The 16,701-nt window shown below is 46.4% G+C and overlaps 1 protein-coding gene across 7 annotated transcripts in view; it reads left to right on the top strand.

The window, feature by feature from the left end:
- Window positions 1-16,701, top strand: part of LOC130115159 (latent-transforming growth factor beta-binding protein 4) — a 171,190-nt gene that overhangs the window by 56,953 nt on the left and 97,536 nt on the right. For 5 of the 7 annotated variants that reach the window (XM_056282773.1, XM_056282776.1, XM_056282778.1 and 2 more), the window contains exons 7-8: window positions 8,105-8,227; window positions 15,858-16,034. In XM_056282773.1, the coding sequence (XP_056138748.1) occupies window positions 8,105-8,227; window positions 15,858-16,034 (300 nt within the window). The remainder of the gene's footprint in view (window positions 1-8,104; window positions 8,228-15,857; window positions 16,035-16,701) is intronic. The other 2 variants (XM_056282775.1, XM_056282779.1) reach the window with 1 other exon arrangement.

Genomic DNA, 16,701 nt, shown 5'->3' on the forward strand with positions numbered 1-16,701 from the left:
TACCACACTCACAACAGTACAACAGTACACGAATACAACACCCACAACAATAAAACAGTACACCAACACAACACTCACAACAATACAACAGTACACCAACACAACACTCACAACAATACAACAGTACACCAACACAACACTCACAACAGTACACCAATACAACACCCACAACAGTACAACAGTACACCAATACCACACTCACAACAACACAACAGTACACCAATACCACACTCACAACAGTACAACAGTACACGAATACAACACCCACAACAATAAAACAGTACACCAACACAACACTCACAACAATACAACAGTACACCAACACAACACTCACAACAATACAACAGTACACCAACACAACACTCACAACAGTACACCAATACAACACCCACAACAGTACACCAATACCACACTCACAACAGTACAACAGTACACCAATACAACACTCACAACAATACAACCGTACACCAATACCACACTCAGAACAACACAACCGTACACCAATACCACACTCACAACAACACAACAGTACACCAATACCACACCCACAACAGTACAACAGTACACCAATACCACACCCACAACAGTACAACAGTACACGAATACAACACTCACAACAGTACACCAACACAACACTCACAACAGTACACCAACACAACACCCACAACAATACAACAGTACACCAACACAACACTCACAACAGTACACCAATACAATACCCACAACAATACAACAGTACACGAATACAACACCCACAACAATAAAACAGTACACCAACACAACACACACAACACTCACAACAGTACACCAATACAATACCCACAACAATACAACAGTACACCAATACAACACTCCCTGTAGCAGTAACACTGTCTGACTTGTACCAGCTCAGTAACACAACTCAGTATTATCCATTACCCTTCTATTACATTACCCTTCTATTAAATTACCCTTCTATTAAATTACCCCTATATTACATTACCTTTCTATTACATTACCCTTCTATTACGTTACCTTTCTATTACATTACCCTTCTATTACATTACCCTATATTACGTTACCCTTCTATTACATTACCCTATATTACGTTACCCTTCTATTACATAACCCTTCTATTACGTTACCCTTCTATTACGTTGCCCTTCTATTACATTACCCTTCTTTTACGTTACCCTTCTATTACGTTACCCTTCTTACATTACCGTTCTATTAAATTACCCATCTATTACATTACCCCTAAATTACACTACCCTTCTTTACGTTACTGTTCTATTAAATTACCCTTCTGTTACATTGCCCCTATATTACATCACCCTTCTATTACGTTACCCTTCTATTGAATTACCCTTCTATTAAATTACCCCTATATTACATTACCTTTCTATTACATTACCCTTCTATTACATTACCTTTCTATTAATTTACCCTTCTATTACATTACCCTTCTATTACGTTACCCTTCTATTAAATTACCCTTCTATTACATTACCCTTATATTACGTTACCCTTCTATTACATTACCCCTATATTACATTACCCTTCTATTACATTAATGTTCTATTAAATTACCCTTCTGTTACATTACCATTCTATTACATTACCCTTACATGACGTTACACTTCTATTACGTTGATCTTCTATTACGTTACCCCTATATTACATTACCTTTGTATTACATTACCCTTCTATTAAATTACCGTTCTATTAAACTACCTTCTATTACATTACCCCTATATTACATTACCCTTCTATTAGTATTAAATTACCCTTCTATTACATTACCCCATATTACATTACCCTTCTATTACGTTACCCTTCTATTAAATTACCCTTCTGTTACATTACCCTTATATTACGTTACCCTTCTACTATGTTACCCTTCTATTACATTACCCCTATATTACATTACCCTTCTATTACATTACCCTTCTATTAAATTACCCTTATATTACATTACCCTTATATTACGTTACCCTTCTACTATGTTACCCTTCTATTACATTACCCTTCTAGCCCGCTAGCTCTTTGTTAGCATAAGTCACTTGTTCACATCCAGTACACCTTTCTAGCCAAGAAGCAGAACTTCTGTTAGTTCACTATGTTGTGTGATGATGATGATGATGATGATGATGAGGATGTGTGTGTATGTGTGTGTATAGTATGTCCATTTTATTCTCTTAAGCATTTGACTGTGGGTGTGTTTAAAGACCCCCTCCAGTGTAGATCAAGTGTTTAACTTGTTAACACGTCCATGTGGTGTGAGGGTGGAATACAAGTCACATGATGGGCAGGACAAGCGGTGGACGCCATGGCTGTGCAGGTCTGCTCTGAGGCTGCGGTGTACCAAGGGCAGCCTCAAAACAACCGATTCAGAGAGGCGGGGCTTCGTACGTCACAACCCGAGGAACCAATGCCGTTAGTGGATGAGGCGGGGCTTACATATCATTATGTGCACCTGCGTCTGCGACGCAAGCCAGGGAAGAATTGGTGCAGCTACTTATCGTAGTTTTACCAGCTGTAAGTCTTGTTTTCCACTGCACATTTACAAAAGGAGAAACGGGGAGCCTTCATTTGTCACTACAGGACCCGAAAAGCCAAGAGACTCGGGTGCAGTTTATTTGGAAAAGTCGTAATGTGCCAGCCAAAAATGCAGGTTTGCAGTAGCCTTCCAAGAGCTCTGTTCTGTTAACGTTATCAGAAAAAGATTGTTTTGCCACAAAACGTTTTGAAGCCCAACACTGTGCCATCCAGTTGTCCTGGAGACAGCGAGTTCGAGCCCACATGTTGGTCAACCGGTAAGTTTATTTTTCTTTCTCCAGACACTGTTAAGGGTGAGAATAGTGAACCCAGTTGCAAGACACATACCAGGGACGAAGGCAAGTAGGGAAAAGGGGTTTATTGAGGATGGCAGGTGGCAGAGAGGCGATGGTGTGGAGCCGGACCGGACTGGCAGATGAAGGAATGAGCGCGACTGGACTGCATCGAGCTTGGGGACCAGGCGGTGGTTGACCCTTTCGCTTTCTCTCCTTGCGGTGCTGTCGCTTTTCCTCTGCAGCACAGTGGCGTTCCATGTCACGACGTGCAGCTCCTTCCTCCACGTATTTCTTCCAGGAGCGCCTATCCAGTGCAATGTGTTCCCAGTTGCTCAACGTGATGGTGAATGTCTTCAGAATGGTCTTGATATTGGCCTTGAAATGTTTCTTTTGCCCACCAGGAGCTCACTGATCTTTCTTTAGCTGAGAGTACAGGATCTGTTTCGGGAGACGTGGTGGACATGCGGATGACAGGGCCTGTCCATCGGAGTTGGTGCTGCATTATTGTGGTGGTGATGCTAGTCATGTTGGCTTCTTCCAGAACGCTGATGTTGGTGCATCTATCCTTCCAGCTAATCATCAGGGTCTTTCATAAGGATCTTTGGTGGTATTGTTCCAGGGCTCCCAGGTGCCTGGTATAGGTGGTCCATGACTCTGGTCCATACAGCAGGGTGGGGAGAACAACAGCTCTGTAGATCAGGAGTTTTGTTTGGGCCTTGGGCCTGTCTTCTCCGTCTTTAGGTCTCGTCTAAGCAGGTGTAGAAGGTCTTTTTTACTCCCTCTTCAGAGTCTAAGTAGGGGCATAGGCACTCACAACTGTTTCCATCTGGTTGTTGGCAAGCACCAGACAGATGGTCATGAGACGCTCACTGATCCCGAAAGGAAGTTCAGACAGGGGGCTGATGATCTGGTTCCTGATAGCAGATTCAACACCATGGATCCTGGGCCCATAGTAGCTTTTCCATCCCAGAAGAAAGTGTAGCCACCCTTCTCCTCCTTCAGTTGTCTTCTGTCTGCCTGTCGGGTTTCAGAAAAGGCAGCTACAGTGGCTTGCAAAAGTATTCATACCCCTTGAACTTTTCCACATTTTGTCACGTTTCGACCACAAACATAAATATTTTATTGGAATTTTATGTGAAAGACCAACATAAAGTGGCACACAATTGTGAAGTACAAAGAAAATGATACATGATTTTAAATGTTTTTTAAAAATAAAAACTGAAAAGTGCGGTGTGCAAAAGTATTCAGCCCCCTGAGTCAATACTTTGTGGAACCGCGTTTTGCTGCACCTCCAGCTGCAAGTCTTTTGGGGTATGTCTCTACCAGCTCTGCACATCTAGAGACTGACAGTTTTGCCCTTTCTTCTTTGCAAAACAGCTCAAGCTCAGTCAGATTAGATGGAGAGCGTGTGTGAACGGCCGTTTTCAGATCTTGCCACAGATTCTCAGTTGGATTTAGGTCTGGACTTTGACTGGGCCATTCTAACACATGAATCTGTTTGTTTTAAACCAGTCCATTGTAGCCCTGGCTTTATGTTTAGGGTCGTTGTCCTGCTGGAAGGTGAACCTCCGGAGGCCCCAGTTTCAAGTCTTTTGTAGACTCCAACAGGTTTTCTTCCAAGATTGCCCTGTATTTGGCTCCATCCATCTTCCCATCAACTCTGACCATCTTCCCTGTCCCTGCTGAAGAGAAGCACCCCCAGAGCATGATGCTGCCACCACCATGTTTGACAGTGGGGATGATGGTGTGTTCAGAGTGATGTGCAGTGTTAGTTTCCCGCCACACATAGCGTTTTGCATGTAGGCCAAAAAGTTGAATTTTGGTCTCATCTGACCAGAGCACCTTCTTCCACATGTTTGCTGTGTCCCCCACATGGCTTCTGGCAAACTGCAAACAGGACTTCTTATGGTTTTCTTTTAACACTGGCTTTCTTCTTGCCACTCTTCCATAAAGGCCAGATTTGTGCAGTGCAGGACCAATAGTTGTCCTGTGGACAGATTCCCCCACCTGAGCTGTGGACCTCTGCAGTTCGTCCAGAGTCACCACGGGCCTCTTGGCTGCATCTCTGATCAGTGCTCTCATTGTTCGGCCTGTAAGTTTAGGTGGACGGCCGTGTCTTGGTAGGTTTGCAGTTGTGCCATACTCTTTCCATTTCCGGATGATGGATTGAACAGTGCTCCGTGAGATGTTGAAAGCTTGGGAAATCTTTTTATAGCCTAACCCTGCTTTAAACGTCTCCACAGCTTTATCCCTGACCTGTCTGGTGTGTTCCTTGGACCACATGATGCTGTTTGCTCCCCAATATTCTCTTAACAAACCTCTGAGGCCGTCACAGAACAGCTGTATTTGTACTGAGATTAGATTACACACAGGTTGACTCTATTTAGTCATTAGGTCAACATTCGATCATTCAGCAATCATCAGGCAACTTCTGAAGGCAGTTGGTTGCACTCAGAGAAAAGGGGGCTGAATACTTTTGCACACCGCACTTTTCAGTTTTTTATTTGCAAAAAATTTTTTAAATCATGTATAATTTTCTTTGTACTTCACAATTGTGTGCAACTTTGTGTTGGTCTTTCACATAAAATTCCAATAAAATGTATTTATGTTTTTGGTCGTAACGTGACAAAATGTGGAAAAGTTCAAGGGGTATGAATACTTTTGCAAGCCACTGTATGTCAATCCGGCATCTCTTCAGTTCTCCAGTGATGATCGCGGTTCTCCTCTGTGGTCTGTCACTGGTTGCACTATCAGTGTGTGCACATTCCAGGCTCCAAAGTTCATGTTTCTATGTTTGTGATCACATGTGGTGATCCCTCTGGATGTGGTAATCCAGTCAGGAGGTTTGAGGCAGGCTATTTTTAGGGCACCTTTTCTAGCCCCTTTCCCAGTGGGATGAGCAGAATGGATCCTAAAGAGAGCTGCTCAGTCGTGGGTGCCGCTACCAAAGGGCTCTTTCTACCTCGTTCCAAGAGTCCAGTGACTGTGAATCTAGCACCCACTGCCTGATGTGCTGGCTCATGACTAGGCGCTTCCAGATCTCACAATCCTGCCTCCATTGTCGTCGCCACTTGCCATAGGACTTACTACAGGATGTTAGCGTGGATTGCCTTTATGGAGGACGCCTGTGTATGACTTTGTTTAACGTGGGGAGACTGGTGCTCAGACAGCCACCACATGGTCCTTGACAGTAAATGGACTGCATTTATATAGCGCTTTTCTACTCTACTGACTCAAAGCGCTTTACAATGTATGCCTCACATACACACACACACATTCATACACTGATGGCAGAGGCTGCCATGCAAAGTGCCAACCTGCTCATCAGAAGCAGTTAAGGGTTCAGTGTCTTGCTCAAGGACACTTCGCCATGCTCTCAGCAGGAGCCAGGGATTGAACCAATAACCTTCCGATTACTAGAAGACCAGCTCCACCTCCTGAGCCATGCCGCCCCAGACATATCTGGGTCAGGATCCAGTGGCATGGAGTCCAAGACGACTGGGGGCCCATTTCTCCCAGCCATTGTGATGCTTCCTTAAAATCAGCCATCATCCTCCGCTTGTTCCACCTTTGAGGTCTTGGTTGGATGGCTCTTTGTCAGGGACTTCCCCATTGACCTTACCACCATGGGTGTCTCTACCAAGAGCATAGCTCCAGATGGCTTTTCTCTCAGGATCTCAGGACCACGCAAGCTTCTCCACCACAACAAGGTGACAATCCACGGAGAAGTCATCTAAGTGACCTCAGTCTCAACTGTCTGTAGGTGTCCCACCCCTATAAAGAATACAGTGGCATAACGACCGAAAACAACGATCCATTTCATATGCAAATTACCGACCAAAGAAGAGGTCGTTTAGATGAGTGATGAAACGTTTCGCTCAATAAACGTTGTGTTCAGATGAACTGATTCAACTTTCTGTGGTTTCTTTCTAATGGCCGGTGTGGGAAATTTGTATTGTGAGCAGGGATTCTTTGCGTGTTCGTAGATTGTGTTTTTCTAGTGAGGAATAAGGAGTAGATGCGATTTTAAGGATTTTAACAAGATTTTCAAAATTATTTTGCAGAGCGAACACATCAGACAGTTTATTATGCCGGCAGCCATACCAACATGTACTCTGGGTCTGCCGAATGACAGAAGCTAAGCAGGTGGGGACTTGGCTAGTACTTGGATGGGAGACCTCATGCGAAAACTGAGTTGCTGTTGAAATTGGTGTTGCTGGGCCAGTAGGGGGCAGTCTTCCCTCTGGTCCTAATAATTAAAAAAAAATCCCAATGCCCCAGTGCAGTGACGGGGACACTGTGCTGTTGGAGATGCCGTCCTTCGGATGAGACATTAAACCGAGGTCCTGACTCATTGTGGTCATTAAAGACCCCATGCCACTTATCACAAAGAGTAGGGGGTCCCCGGTGTCCTGGCAACATTCCCAACCTGGCTCTCTCCATCTGGCCACCTAATCATCTCTCTATGTAACTGACTCGGTGATTCCTCCCTCTCCACCTCAAGCTGATGTGTGGTGGGCGTTCTGGTGCATCACCCAGGTGGTGCTACACATTGGTGGTGGTTGAGGTGAGTTACCCCCTTCAATGTGACGTGCTTTGGGTGTATAGAAAAGTGCTGTGTAAATGTAATGATTATTATTATCATATTATCATTATCATAAGTGAGATCGTGAATACAAGCGGCTGAAACGAGTTTCCTGCGTAGGATGTCTGAGCTCCGCCTTAGAGATAGGGTGAGGAGCTGAACATCCGGAGGGAGCTCGGAGCCGCTACTCCTTCGCGTGGAAAGGAGCCAGTTGAGGTGGTTCCGGGCATCTGATTAGGATGCCTCCTGGGCACCTTCTGGGTGCACCAACTGGGAGGAGACCCCGGGGTAGACCCAGAACTCGCTGGAACGACTACATGTCCAATCTGGCCTGGGAACGCCTTGGGAGCCCCCAGGAGGTGCTGGGGAGAGGGACGTCTGGAGTGCCCTACTTAGCTTGCTGCCACCGCGACCCGACCAGGAGAAGCGGCTGAAGATTAATGAATGAATGAATGAATGAACGATTATTATTATTATTATTATATCAAACGGCATTTTATGTCTTAAAACGTGACTGGAGGGGTCTTTAAATGCCCGCATACACAGTGGGCATGTGTTTGTGTGTAGACATGTCACTTCATATGCTGCTGACATACATCTGTGTGTGTGTGTGTGGCGTGTGTACTGATGAGTGTTGTGTGCATACGTGTGTGTGTGTGTGTGTGTGTGTGTGTGTGTGTGTGTGTGTGTGTGTGTGTGTGTGTAGATGTTAATGAGTGTCTCCAGCCAGGGCTGTGTGAGAATGGGATCTGTGTGAACACCAGGGGGAGCTATAGCTGTGTGTGTAGGGCAGGGTACATCCTCGATGCCTCACATGGAATCTGCATCTGTAAGTAAAGAACACGCATGCACACACACACACACGCACACACAAACACACACACACACACACACACACACACACACAGCACTCAGAAGTCTTGGCTGTGAATGGGAACGCCGTCGTGTCTTCGTCCACCAGCTCGGTGATGAAACCGGGAATGAGGCAGAGTCCGAGCCGGGTCCGTCTGACGTCACTGAGCTCCATCAGAAGCCTTGACCTGGAAACACCAACCTTACACAAAACGCTGTGGTCTGCTGGTCGCTCTCCCCATTGACCAGTGTCTTTGATTTGCCGGCTGAGCGACATGAAGGTTAATTCCATGTTCCACAACGTGGGTCTTGTTCTCACAGCTGTTGCCATCATACGTATGCCAGTTATGATATACTTTGACGGGAAGACTCCATAATTACTTTGGTTTATAAGCCATTCACATGCAGTTGGATCATGGTGAATTAAATAGAACAGAATCAGTTCTGTTGTCACTGTGCTCAGGTACAGTGACCTGTTGCAGGGTTCTGCTGATGTAGTTCGGATCAAACAAATTAAATACCTAACAGATAAAGGTATTTAAAAACAGAAGGCACCAGTTAAATTAAATTTGCACATTTACAAAGTTACAGAGGATATATGTCTGGTAGCATCCTCCAGGGTGGAGGTGGGTGCATGCGTTTGTGCGTGTGTGTGTGTGTGTGTTACAGTCCTTAATGGTTCTTGGTGGTGATGCACTTGACAGAACATGTGCTGCCAGAGTCACAGAGCCGTTTCAGGGAGAACAGGAGTACTGTGGATATGATTGTCACAGTAAGACAGCTACAAGAAAAGTGCCGCGAACAACATCAGGACGGTTTCATGGCTTTTGTCGACCTCTCCATAGTTTTTGGCACTGTGAATCAAGAGCTACTTTGGAAAGTCCTGAGAAGGTTTGGCTGTCTGAGCAAATTTGTGAGCATTCTGTCACAGTTCCATGATGGGACGGTGGCACGGATGGCCATAGGAGGACAGGAATCGGCGGCCTTTAATGTATGCACTGGAGTGAGGCAGGGGTGTGTGCTGGCACCAGTACTCTTCAACATTTACCTCCTATGTATCATAAAAGTTTTTTTCCCAAAGATCTGGAAGACAGTAGTGGGATCACAATAGATTTCAGGCTAGATGGAAACCTCTTCAACATCCGAAGGTTCCAGGCAACCACCACGTTGTCTGCAGTGCAGCAGGTCTTTGCGCTACAGTACGCTGATGACTGTGCTCTTGTAGCTCACACACCAGAAGACCTGCAAACCATCCTTGCCACAGTTGTAAATGCCTACAGCAGGCTGGGTCTATCAGTCAACACCACCAAGACTGAGGTGTTATGCCAATGGAGGTCCAGCCCCCCTTCCACGTGTCTGTCTTAACTATAGAACACCAACCACTCTCAGTTGTTCTATCTTTCAAATACCTGGGCAGCCTCTTTTCTGAGGGCTGCAACAGTGTTCATGAAAGTCACAATAGATCAAACAAGCCTCTGTAGCCTTCGGCAAACTCCGGTGTAAGGTCTTCCAAAACGAATACCTCCACCTGCACACCAACATTGCCATTTACAAAGCCATCTGCATCACAACTCACCCATACAGCTGTGAGGCCTGAATCACATACAGCCACCACCCAAGGTTGCTGGAGCAGTTCCACATAAGGTGTCTGCAGCGAATCATGGGGATCACGTGGCCTGACCATGTTCCCCATGCCGAGATTCTTGCTAGGACGAACTGCAAGAGCACAGAAGCCAAGGTCACTGAACACCAACCGCACTGGCTTGGGCATGTCATCAGGACGCCTCAAGAACGCCTGCCATGTCAAGGGCTGTATAGACAGCTTCATCTGGCCCGCCGGTCCGCAAGTGGTCAGAAGAAGCGATACAAAGACCAGCTGAAAACATCTCTGAAGAAGTGTTGTATCGACCCCCTGAGACTGGAGCAAGTGGCCATCAACCGTTCCAACTGGCGGGAGACCTGCCACAGAGGTGTAGAACACCTGGACATGGAGAGGAATGTGAAAACACAACAGAAAAGACTGAGGAGACACACAACCATGCCTGCCCCACTAACTCACACTTCATATGCCCAACGTGCAATACAACCTGTGGATCAAGAACTGGATTTTGCAGTCATCAAAGACCACACCGTTAACGAGGAGGGACGTCACCATCGGACTCGATGGACTACCAGCAAGCAAGTGTGTGTGTGTGTGTGTGTGTGTGTGTGTGTGTGTGTGTGTGTGTGTGTGTGTGTGTGTGTGTGTGTGTGTCAGTCCTTAAGGTGTGTCTGTTCTCACAGTACCTGTATTCTGCTCTGTAGTTGGGCAAATAAATTACTTACTGCTTATTATATATTAAGGTGTTAGAATCTGATTATTATCATTGTTTTTCTACATTTTTACTTAGGGATGAGCCCCTCCAGCCAGGGCTGACTGCTGACACCTATGGCCTGCTACTTTTGGCCAATTTTACCCAGTGTTTAATCAGAGTCTAACATCTAAAATATAATACGTAATTAATGTTTAATTCATCATTAAAGTTAGATCGAGTAGGATTTGTCGACTGCAGTTTGTAAACACAACATTCAGAGTTGGCCCCTGTTCAACGTCACCAGAAGGACACACCCCCTGACCGCAGTTTCCAGAACACATCCCAGTGTAGAGGCCAACTCCGAGCTCACTCTTCATCCCCATCCTCTCCCTCAGTGCTCGCCAGCGGGTGAAAGCCAACCCCAGGTTCTCTCTCGTTTTGGAATGAGCTTTGTCCGCTTGGCCTTTCACCTCGCTGTATCTGCGTCTTTTCGACTTGGGGATCAGTTGTTGCCCCAAGTGAAGGAGTTCAAGTATCTCGGGGTCTTGTTCACGAGTGAGGGTAGGATGGAGCGGGAGATTGACAGGTGGATTGGTGCAGCATCAGCAGTAATGTGGACGTTGTACCGGACCGTTGTGGTGAAGAGGGAGCTGAGCCAGGAGGCAAAGCTCTCAATTTACCAGCCAGTCTTGGCTCCAACCCTCACCTATGGTCATGAGCTTTGGGTAGTGACTGAAAGGGTGCGATGGTGGATACAAGCGGCTGAAATGAGTTTCCTCCGTAGGGTGTCTGGGCTCAGCCTTAGAGATAGGGTGAGGAGCTCGGACATCCGGAGGGAGCTCGGAGTAGAGCCGCTGCTCCTTCGTGTCGAAAGGAGCCAGTTGAGGTGGTTCTGGCATCTGATCAGGATGCCTCCTGGGCGCCTTCCTTTGGAGGTTTACTGGGCACAGCCAGCTGGGGGGAGATCCTGGGGTAGACCCAGAACTCGCTGGAGGGACTACATGTCCAGTCTGGCCTGGGAACACCTTGGGATCCCCCAGGAGGAGCTGGAGGGCGTTGTTGGGGAGAGGGACGTCTGGAGTGCCCTACTTAGCTTGCTGCCACCGCGACCCAACCCCGGAGAAGCGGCTGATGATGAGATGAGATGAGATGAGATGAGATGAAAGATATCTGCGTCTTTTCGGCGCTGTGTTCACCATTGTCGTAACTTCCTCTTGGATGCATGTTTACGATCTTGATCTGGCACCTGGTTGATACGTTTTTATAGAGTCTCACAGCCCAAAGGTTCACGCCCAGAAACGTCCTGTACACAGCAAGACAGACCGAGGACAGACAGGGTCTCTGCAGATACAGACCACCGCCATACACGTCTAGTGGCTCACAAGTGATGACTGAGAGAGATTCTTTATGAGTCTATACATTTGTTTTTAGGAAAGTCCTACTCCTACCTTTAACCAACTGCTTGTTAATGGCTTATGAATGAAATGTGTTATAGTGTCACCCATTTTACTCACTGGCTTCATTCAGTAGGTGTTGGATATGGACCACTGCTGGACTTAACAGCGGTGTTTTATGTGAACAGGAGTCTTTAAACAACAACCCCCCCCCCCTAGTGTCTCAGCCAGACTTCTCTGTGGTGCTGGCTGGCTAGTTTATGGATGGGTACTTCTACCTACGGTAAGTACAGGCTGCTACTTCCTGCAGGCTGAATCAGGAAGTAGATCAGCGACGTCATCCACGACTGATCATATTGTACATTTCAAGTAATAACTTTCGGTAACACTTTACATTGAGTTCGTGTAATAAGTGTTAGTTAATACATAATAAGGCCCTTATAAGTCCTTATTAAATGCTTATTAGGAACACGGTGACGTACAAGAGTGGAGGAAAGTGCACACAGGTGGACTATATCTTATGTAGGAGGTGCGATCTGAAAGGGATTGGAGACTGAAAGGTGATGACGGGGGAGAATGTAGCTAGGCAGCATCGGATGGTGGTCTGTAGGATGACGTTGGAGACCAGGAAGAGGAAGAGAGTGAAGGCAGAGCTGAAGATCAAATGGTGGAAGTTGAAGAAGGAAGACTGTTGTGTGGAGTTCAGGAAGGAGTTAAGACAGGCACTGGGTGGTAGTGAAGAGTTGCCGGATGGCTGGGTAACCACTGCAGGAATAGTGAGGGAGACAGCTAGGAAGGTACTTGGTGTGTCACCTGGACAGAGGAAGGAAGACAAGGAGACTTGGTGGTGGTGGAAGGAGGAAGTACAGCAAAGTATATAGAGGAAGAGGTTGGCAAAGAAGAAGTGGGATAGTCTGAGAGATGAAGAAAATAGACAGGAGTACAAGGAGATGCAGCGTAAAGCTAAGAGAGACGTGGCAAAGGAAAAGGCGCATGGTGAGTTGTATGACAGGTTAGACACTAAGGAGGGAGAAAAGGACTTGTACCGATTGGCTAGACAGAGGGACCGAGCTGCAAAGGATGTGCAGCAAGTTAGGGTGATCAAGGATAGAAATGGAAATGTGCTGACAAGCGAGAAGAGTGTGCTGAGAAGGTGGAAGAAATACTTTGGGGGGCTGATGAATGAAGAAAATGAGAGAGAGAGAAGGTTGGATGATGTGGGGATAGTGAATCAGGAAGTTCAGCGGATTAGCAAGGAGGATGTGAGGGCAGCTATGAAGAGGATGAAGAGTGGAAAGGCAGTTGGTCCTGATGACATACCTGTGGAGGCATGGAGGTGTTTAGGAGAGATGGCAGTGGGGTTTTTAACTACATTGTTTAACACAATGTTGGAATCTTGAAAGGTGGAGGAGAGCCTGGAGAGGTGGAGGTATGCACTGGAGAGAAGAGGAATGAAAGTCAGTAGGAGCAAGACGGAATACCTATGCATGAATGAGAGGAAGGACAGTGGAATGGTGAGGATGCAAGGAGTAGAGGTGACGAAGGTGTATAAGTTTAAATACTTGGGGTCGACTGTCCAAAGTAACGGGGAGTGAAGAAGAGGGTGCAGGCAGGGTGGAGTGGGTGGAGAAGAGTGTCAGGAGTGATTTGTGACAGAAGGGTACCAGCAAGAGTTAAAGGGAAGGTTTACAAGATGGTTGTGAGACCAGCTATGTTGTATGGTGTGGAGACAGTGGCACTGATGAAAAGACAGGAGGTGGAGCTGGAGGTGGCAGAGATGAAGATGCTAAGATTTTCACTGGGAGTGATGAAGAAGGACAGGATTAGGAACGAGTATATTAGAGGGACAGCTAAAGTTGGACAGTTTGGAGACAAAGCAAGAGAGGCAAGATTGAGATGGTTTGGACATGTGTGGAGGAGAAATGCTGGTTATACTGGGAGAAGATGCTGAATATGGAGCTGTCAGGGAAGAGGAGAAGAGGAAGGCCGAAGAGGAGGTTTATGGATGTGATGAGTGAGGACTGGTGTGACAGAGGAAGGTGCAGAGGACAGGAAGAGATGGAAATGGATGATCTGCTGTGGTGCCCCCTAACGGGAGCAGCTGGAAGTAGTAATAGTAGTAGTAGTAGTAGTAGTAGCAGTAGTAGTAGTGGCAGTAGTTGTAGTAGTATGTCTGTGAATGTTCTCATTCACCCAGGTCATGGTTCTCCAAAGGAGTTGAATCAAGTGCAACTGGACTTGGTATATATCCGTGAAGACGTTTCGCCTCTCATCCAAGAGGCTTCCTCAGTTCGTGCCTTTCTGACTAGACCAAGCTAGTCTGACTGGCTGCTGATGAGACTCAGAATTTATCCTCTTTGGAGTCGTTGTCAGAGCTGACAATTTGTCCTCTAGGATAAATTGTCAGCTCTGACAACGACTCCAAAGAGGATAAATTCTGAGTCTCATCAGCAGCCAGTCTTCACGGATATATACCAAGTCCAGTTGCACTTGATTCAACTCCTTTGGATAGTAGTAGTAGTAGTAGTCATAGTAGTAGTGGCGGCAGTAGTGGTAGTACTAGCAGTAGTAGTGGTAGTAGTAGTAGTCATAGTAGTAGTAGCAGCAGTAGTAGTAGTAGCTTGTGAGTCATAACTTTTGCATGTTGTGCACTATCAGCGTTCTTGTAATCCTTTGCTGTGCTAGGATGCTGTGCTCAGTGTTCTGCAGATTGGACCTACAACCTGAGACCAGTGGGGGGAGGCTGGTTTTGCATATTTCACAAGTGTCACTTAGTGGCCAAAAAAGTGTTAATGACACTGTTATTAACACTAATATAGTCTTTTTAACATATAATAATGTTAAGCATTTTATAAGGCCTTATTATTTATTTATATATTTATAAATATTTACTTATTTTATAAATATTTAAAATTGTATACTTATTTATAAGGACTTATTAACTAACACTTATTTCATGCACTTAATGTGAAGTGTTTACTAACTTATTAACCTTTACTTTGGTTTTCACCTCCAAATATGTGCTAGATTTTATATATATATAAAATATATATATGTTATTGTGTGTGTGTGTATTTGATAATGGGGTTGAATCGGAGGGGCTGAATCTGACTGCGGCTGTGTTCAAGATGTCAAATGAAGCCAGTGAGTAGAGAGGTACCCCAACCATCACGGTGCTAAAGTACCACAGTAAGATGCGGGTTGTGGAGAGGAGCTCTTGCTGTAGAACAGTGACCAGCAGCGGCGTGAGTGGTGGAGGTCATGTTCCCTGTGTTCAAGGTGACGGGGACTCAGAGAAGCCTGGCTCTAGAGGGCGCTGTGATCCCGGCCGGCTCTGCCCTCAGGCATTGAGCGACTGGAAGCTGCTCAATGCTGGATCAGCCTGCAAACCCGTCGCTGTGCTTCATGTCAGCCCGACACTCATCCGCCCATACATGTGGAGGAGAGGAGCTGCTCCTTCACCTTGTCCTGTCTGTCTGTGTGTCTGTCTGTGTGTCTCTGTGTGTGTGAGGTGAGACGAGTACACTGAGAGGAAGGCTGTCACCCTGTCAGTCTTATCCGTGTGTGTGTCCTTGTGTCTGCACTGTTGCTGTGTGACGTCCCTGCAGACATGTGCCGCTGGGATGTGTTGTGTTGTTGGTCAGATCTCCGGCTGCCTTGCATCGTTTGTGTTAACATGCTCTGAAAAACATGCCATGGTTAGTGGGACTTGGCTGGATGTGGCTGATTTGTGTGGTTTGTGCGTTTGTGTCGAGGCCGTGGTTTGTGTGGCTGTTCCTCCGTGTAGAGTGGGCTGTGGGAGCAGCATGTGGTGGTCCTGCATGTCGCTCCATGACGTATGGAGACACAAGAACCTTGTTGGTCTGAGCAGTTTCATGGTACATGTCAAAAATGATGTCTCCTGTGGTCTCCCGTCCAGCCCAGAGCGTGATATCGGAGGAGAAGAGTCAGTGCTACAGGGTTCTGGGCTCTGGCATGGGCCCGGCTTCCTGTTCTCTGCCCATCCTGAGGAACATCACCAAGCAGATCTGCTGCTGCAGCCGTGTGGGCAAAGCTTGGGGCCCCAGCTGCCAGAGATGCCCCTACTTCGGATCAGGTCAGTACACAGTACACAGCACAGCACAGCACAGAATGTATGTAATTTTTGTTACATACGTATGTATATGTTCTCTTTCTCTTTTTGTTTAGATGTTCGAACTAAATCATCATTCATTAATTCTTTTAGCTGTGTTTTATGATACTCACTGTAAGTGGTGTGTACATAGGGTGTAGAGGGTGTACACCACTGAGTACATAGGGTGTACTCAGCAGTGTGTACATAGGGTGTAGAGGGGTGGGAGAGCTCGCTGGTGTTTCACTGGCTGGCGTCTCGACTCCCACGGCCATGGTCACAGTAGTGGGAGTTTACCAAACTGACCAGAAAACATGGGATTAAAATTGCACCAAGGTTTCGGTGTTCCATGGAGGAATGTGGTGCTGCGGTGGCTGAGGTTGTCTGACCGTACAGTGTAAAGCCCGCAACCCTGATGGACAGTGCGATCGGCAACTTTTCAGATACGATCGATAAAGTTCACAAAATTGGTGACAGGCATGGGTGCAAGTCCATGAATACTGGGATGGCATCCAGCCGTTTTCCTGTGCCCCCATTCCCAAGGATAGTGGTTGTGTCAGGAAGGGCACCCGACGTAAAATTTGCCAATTCCTTATGCGGATTGACAAGACCATACTGGATCGGTCGGGGCTCCATACCGGATTGGCCGAGT

This window comes from Lampris incognitus, chromosome 7, assembly GCF_029633865.1.
Source record: "Lampris incognitus isolate fLamInc1 chromosome 7, fLamInc1.hap2, whole genome shotgun sequence".
NCBI classification, from domain to species: Eukaryota; Metazoa; Chordata; class Actinopteri; order Lampriformes; family Lampridae; genus Lampris; species Lampris incognitus.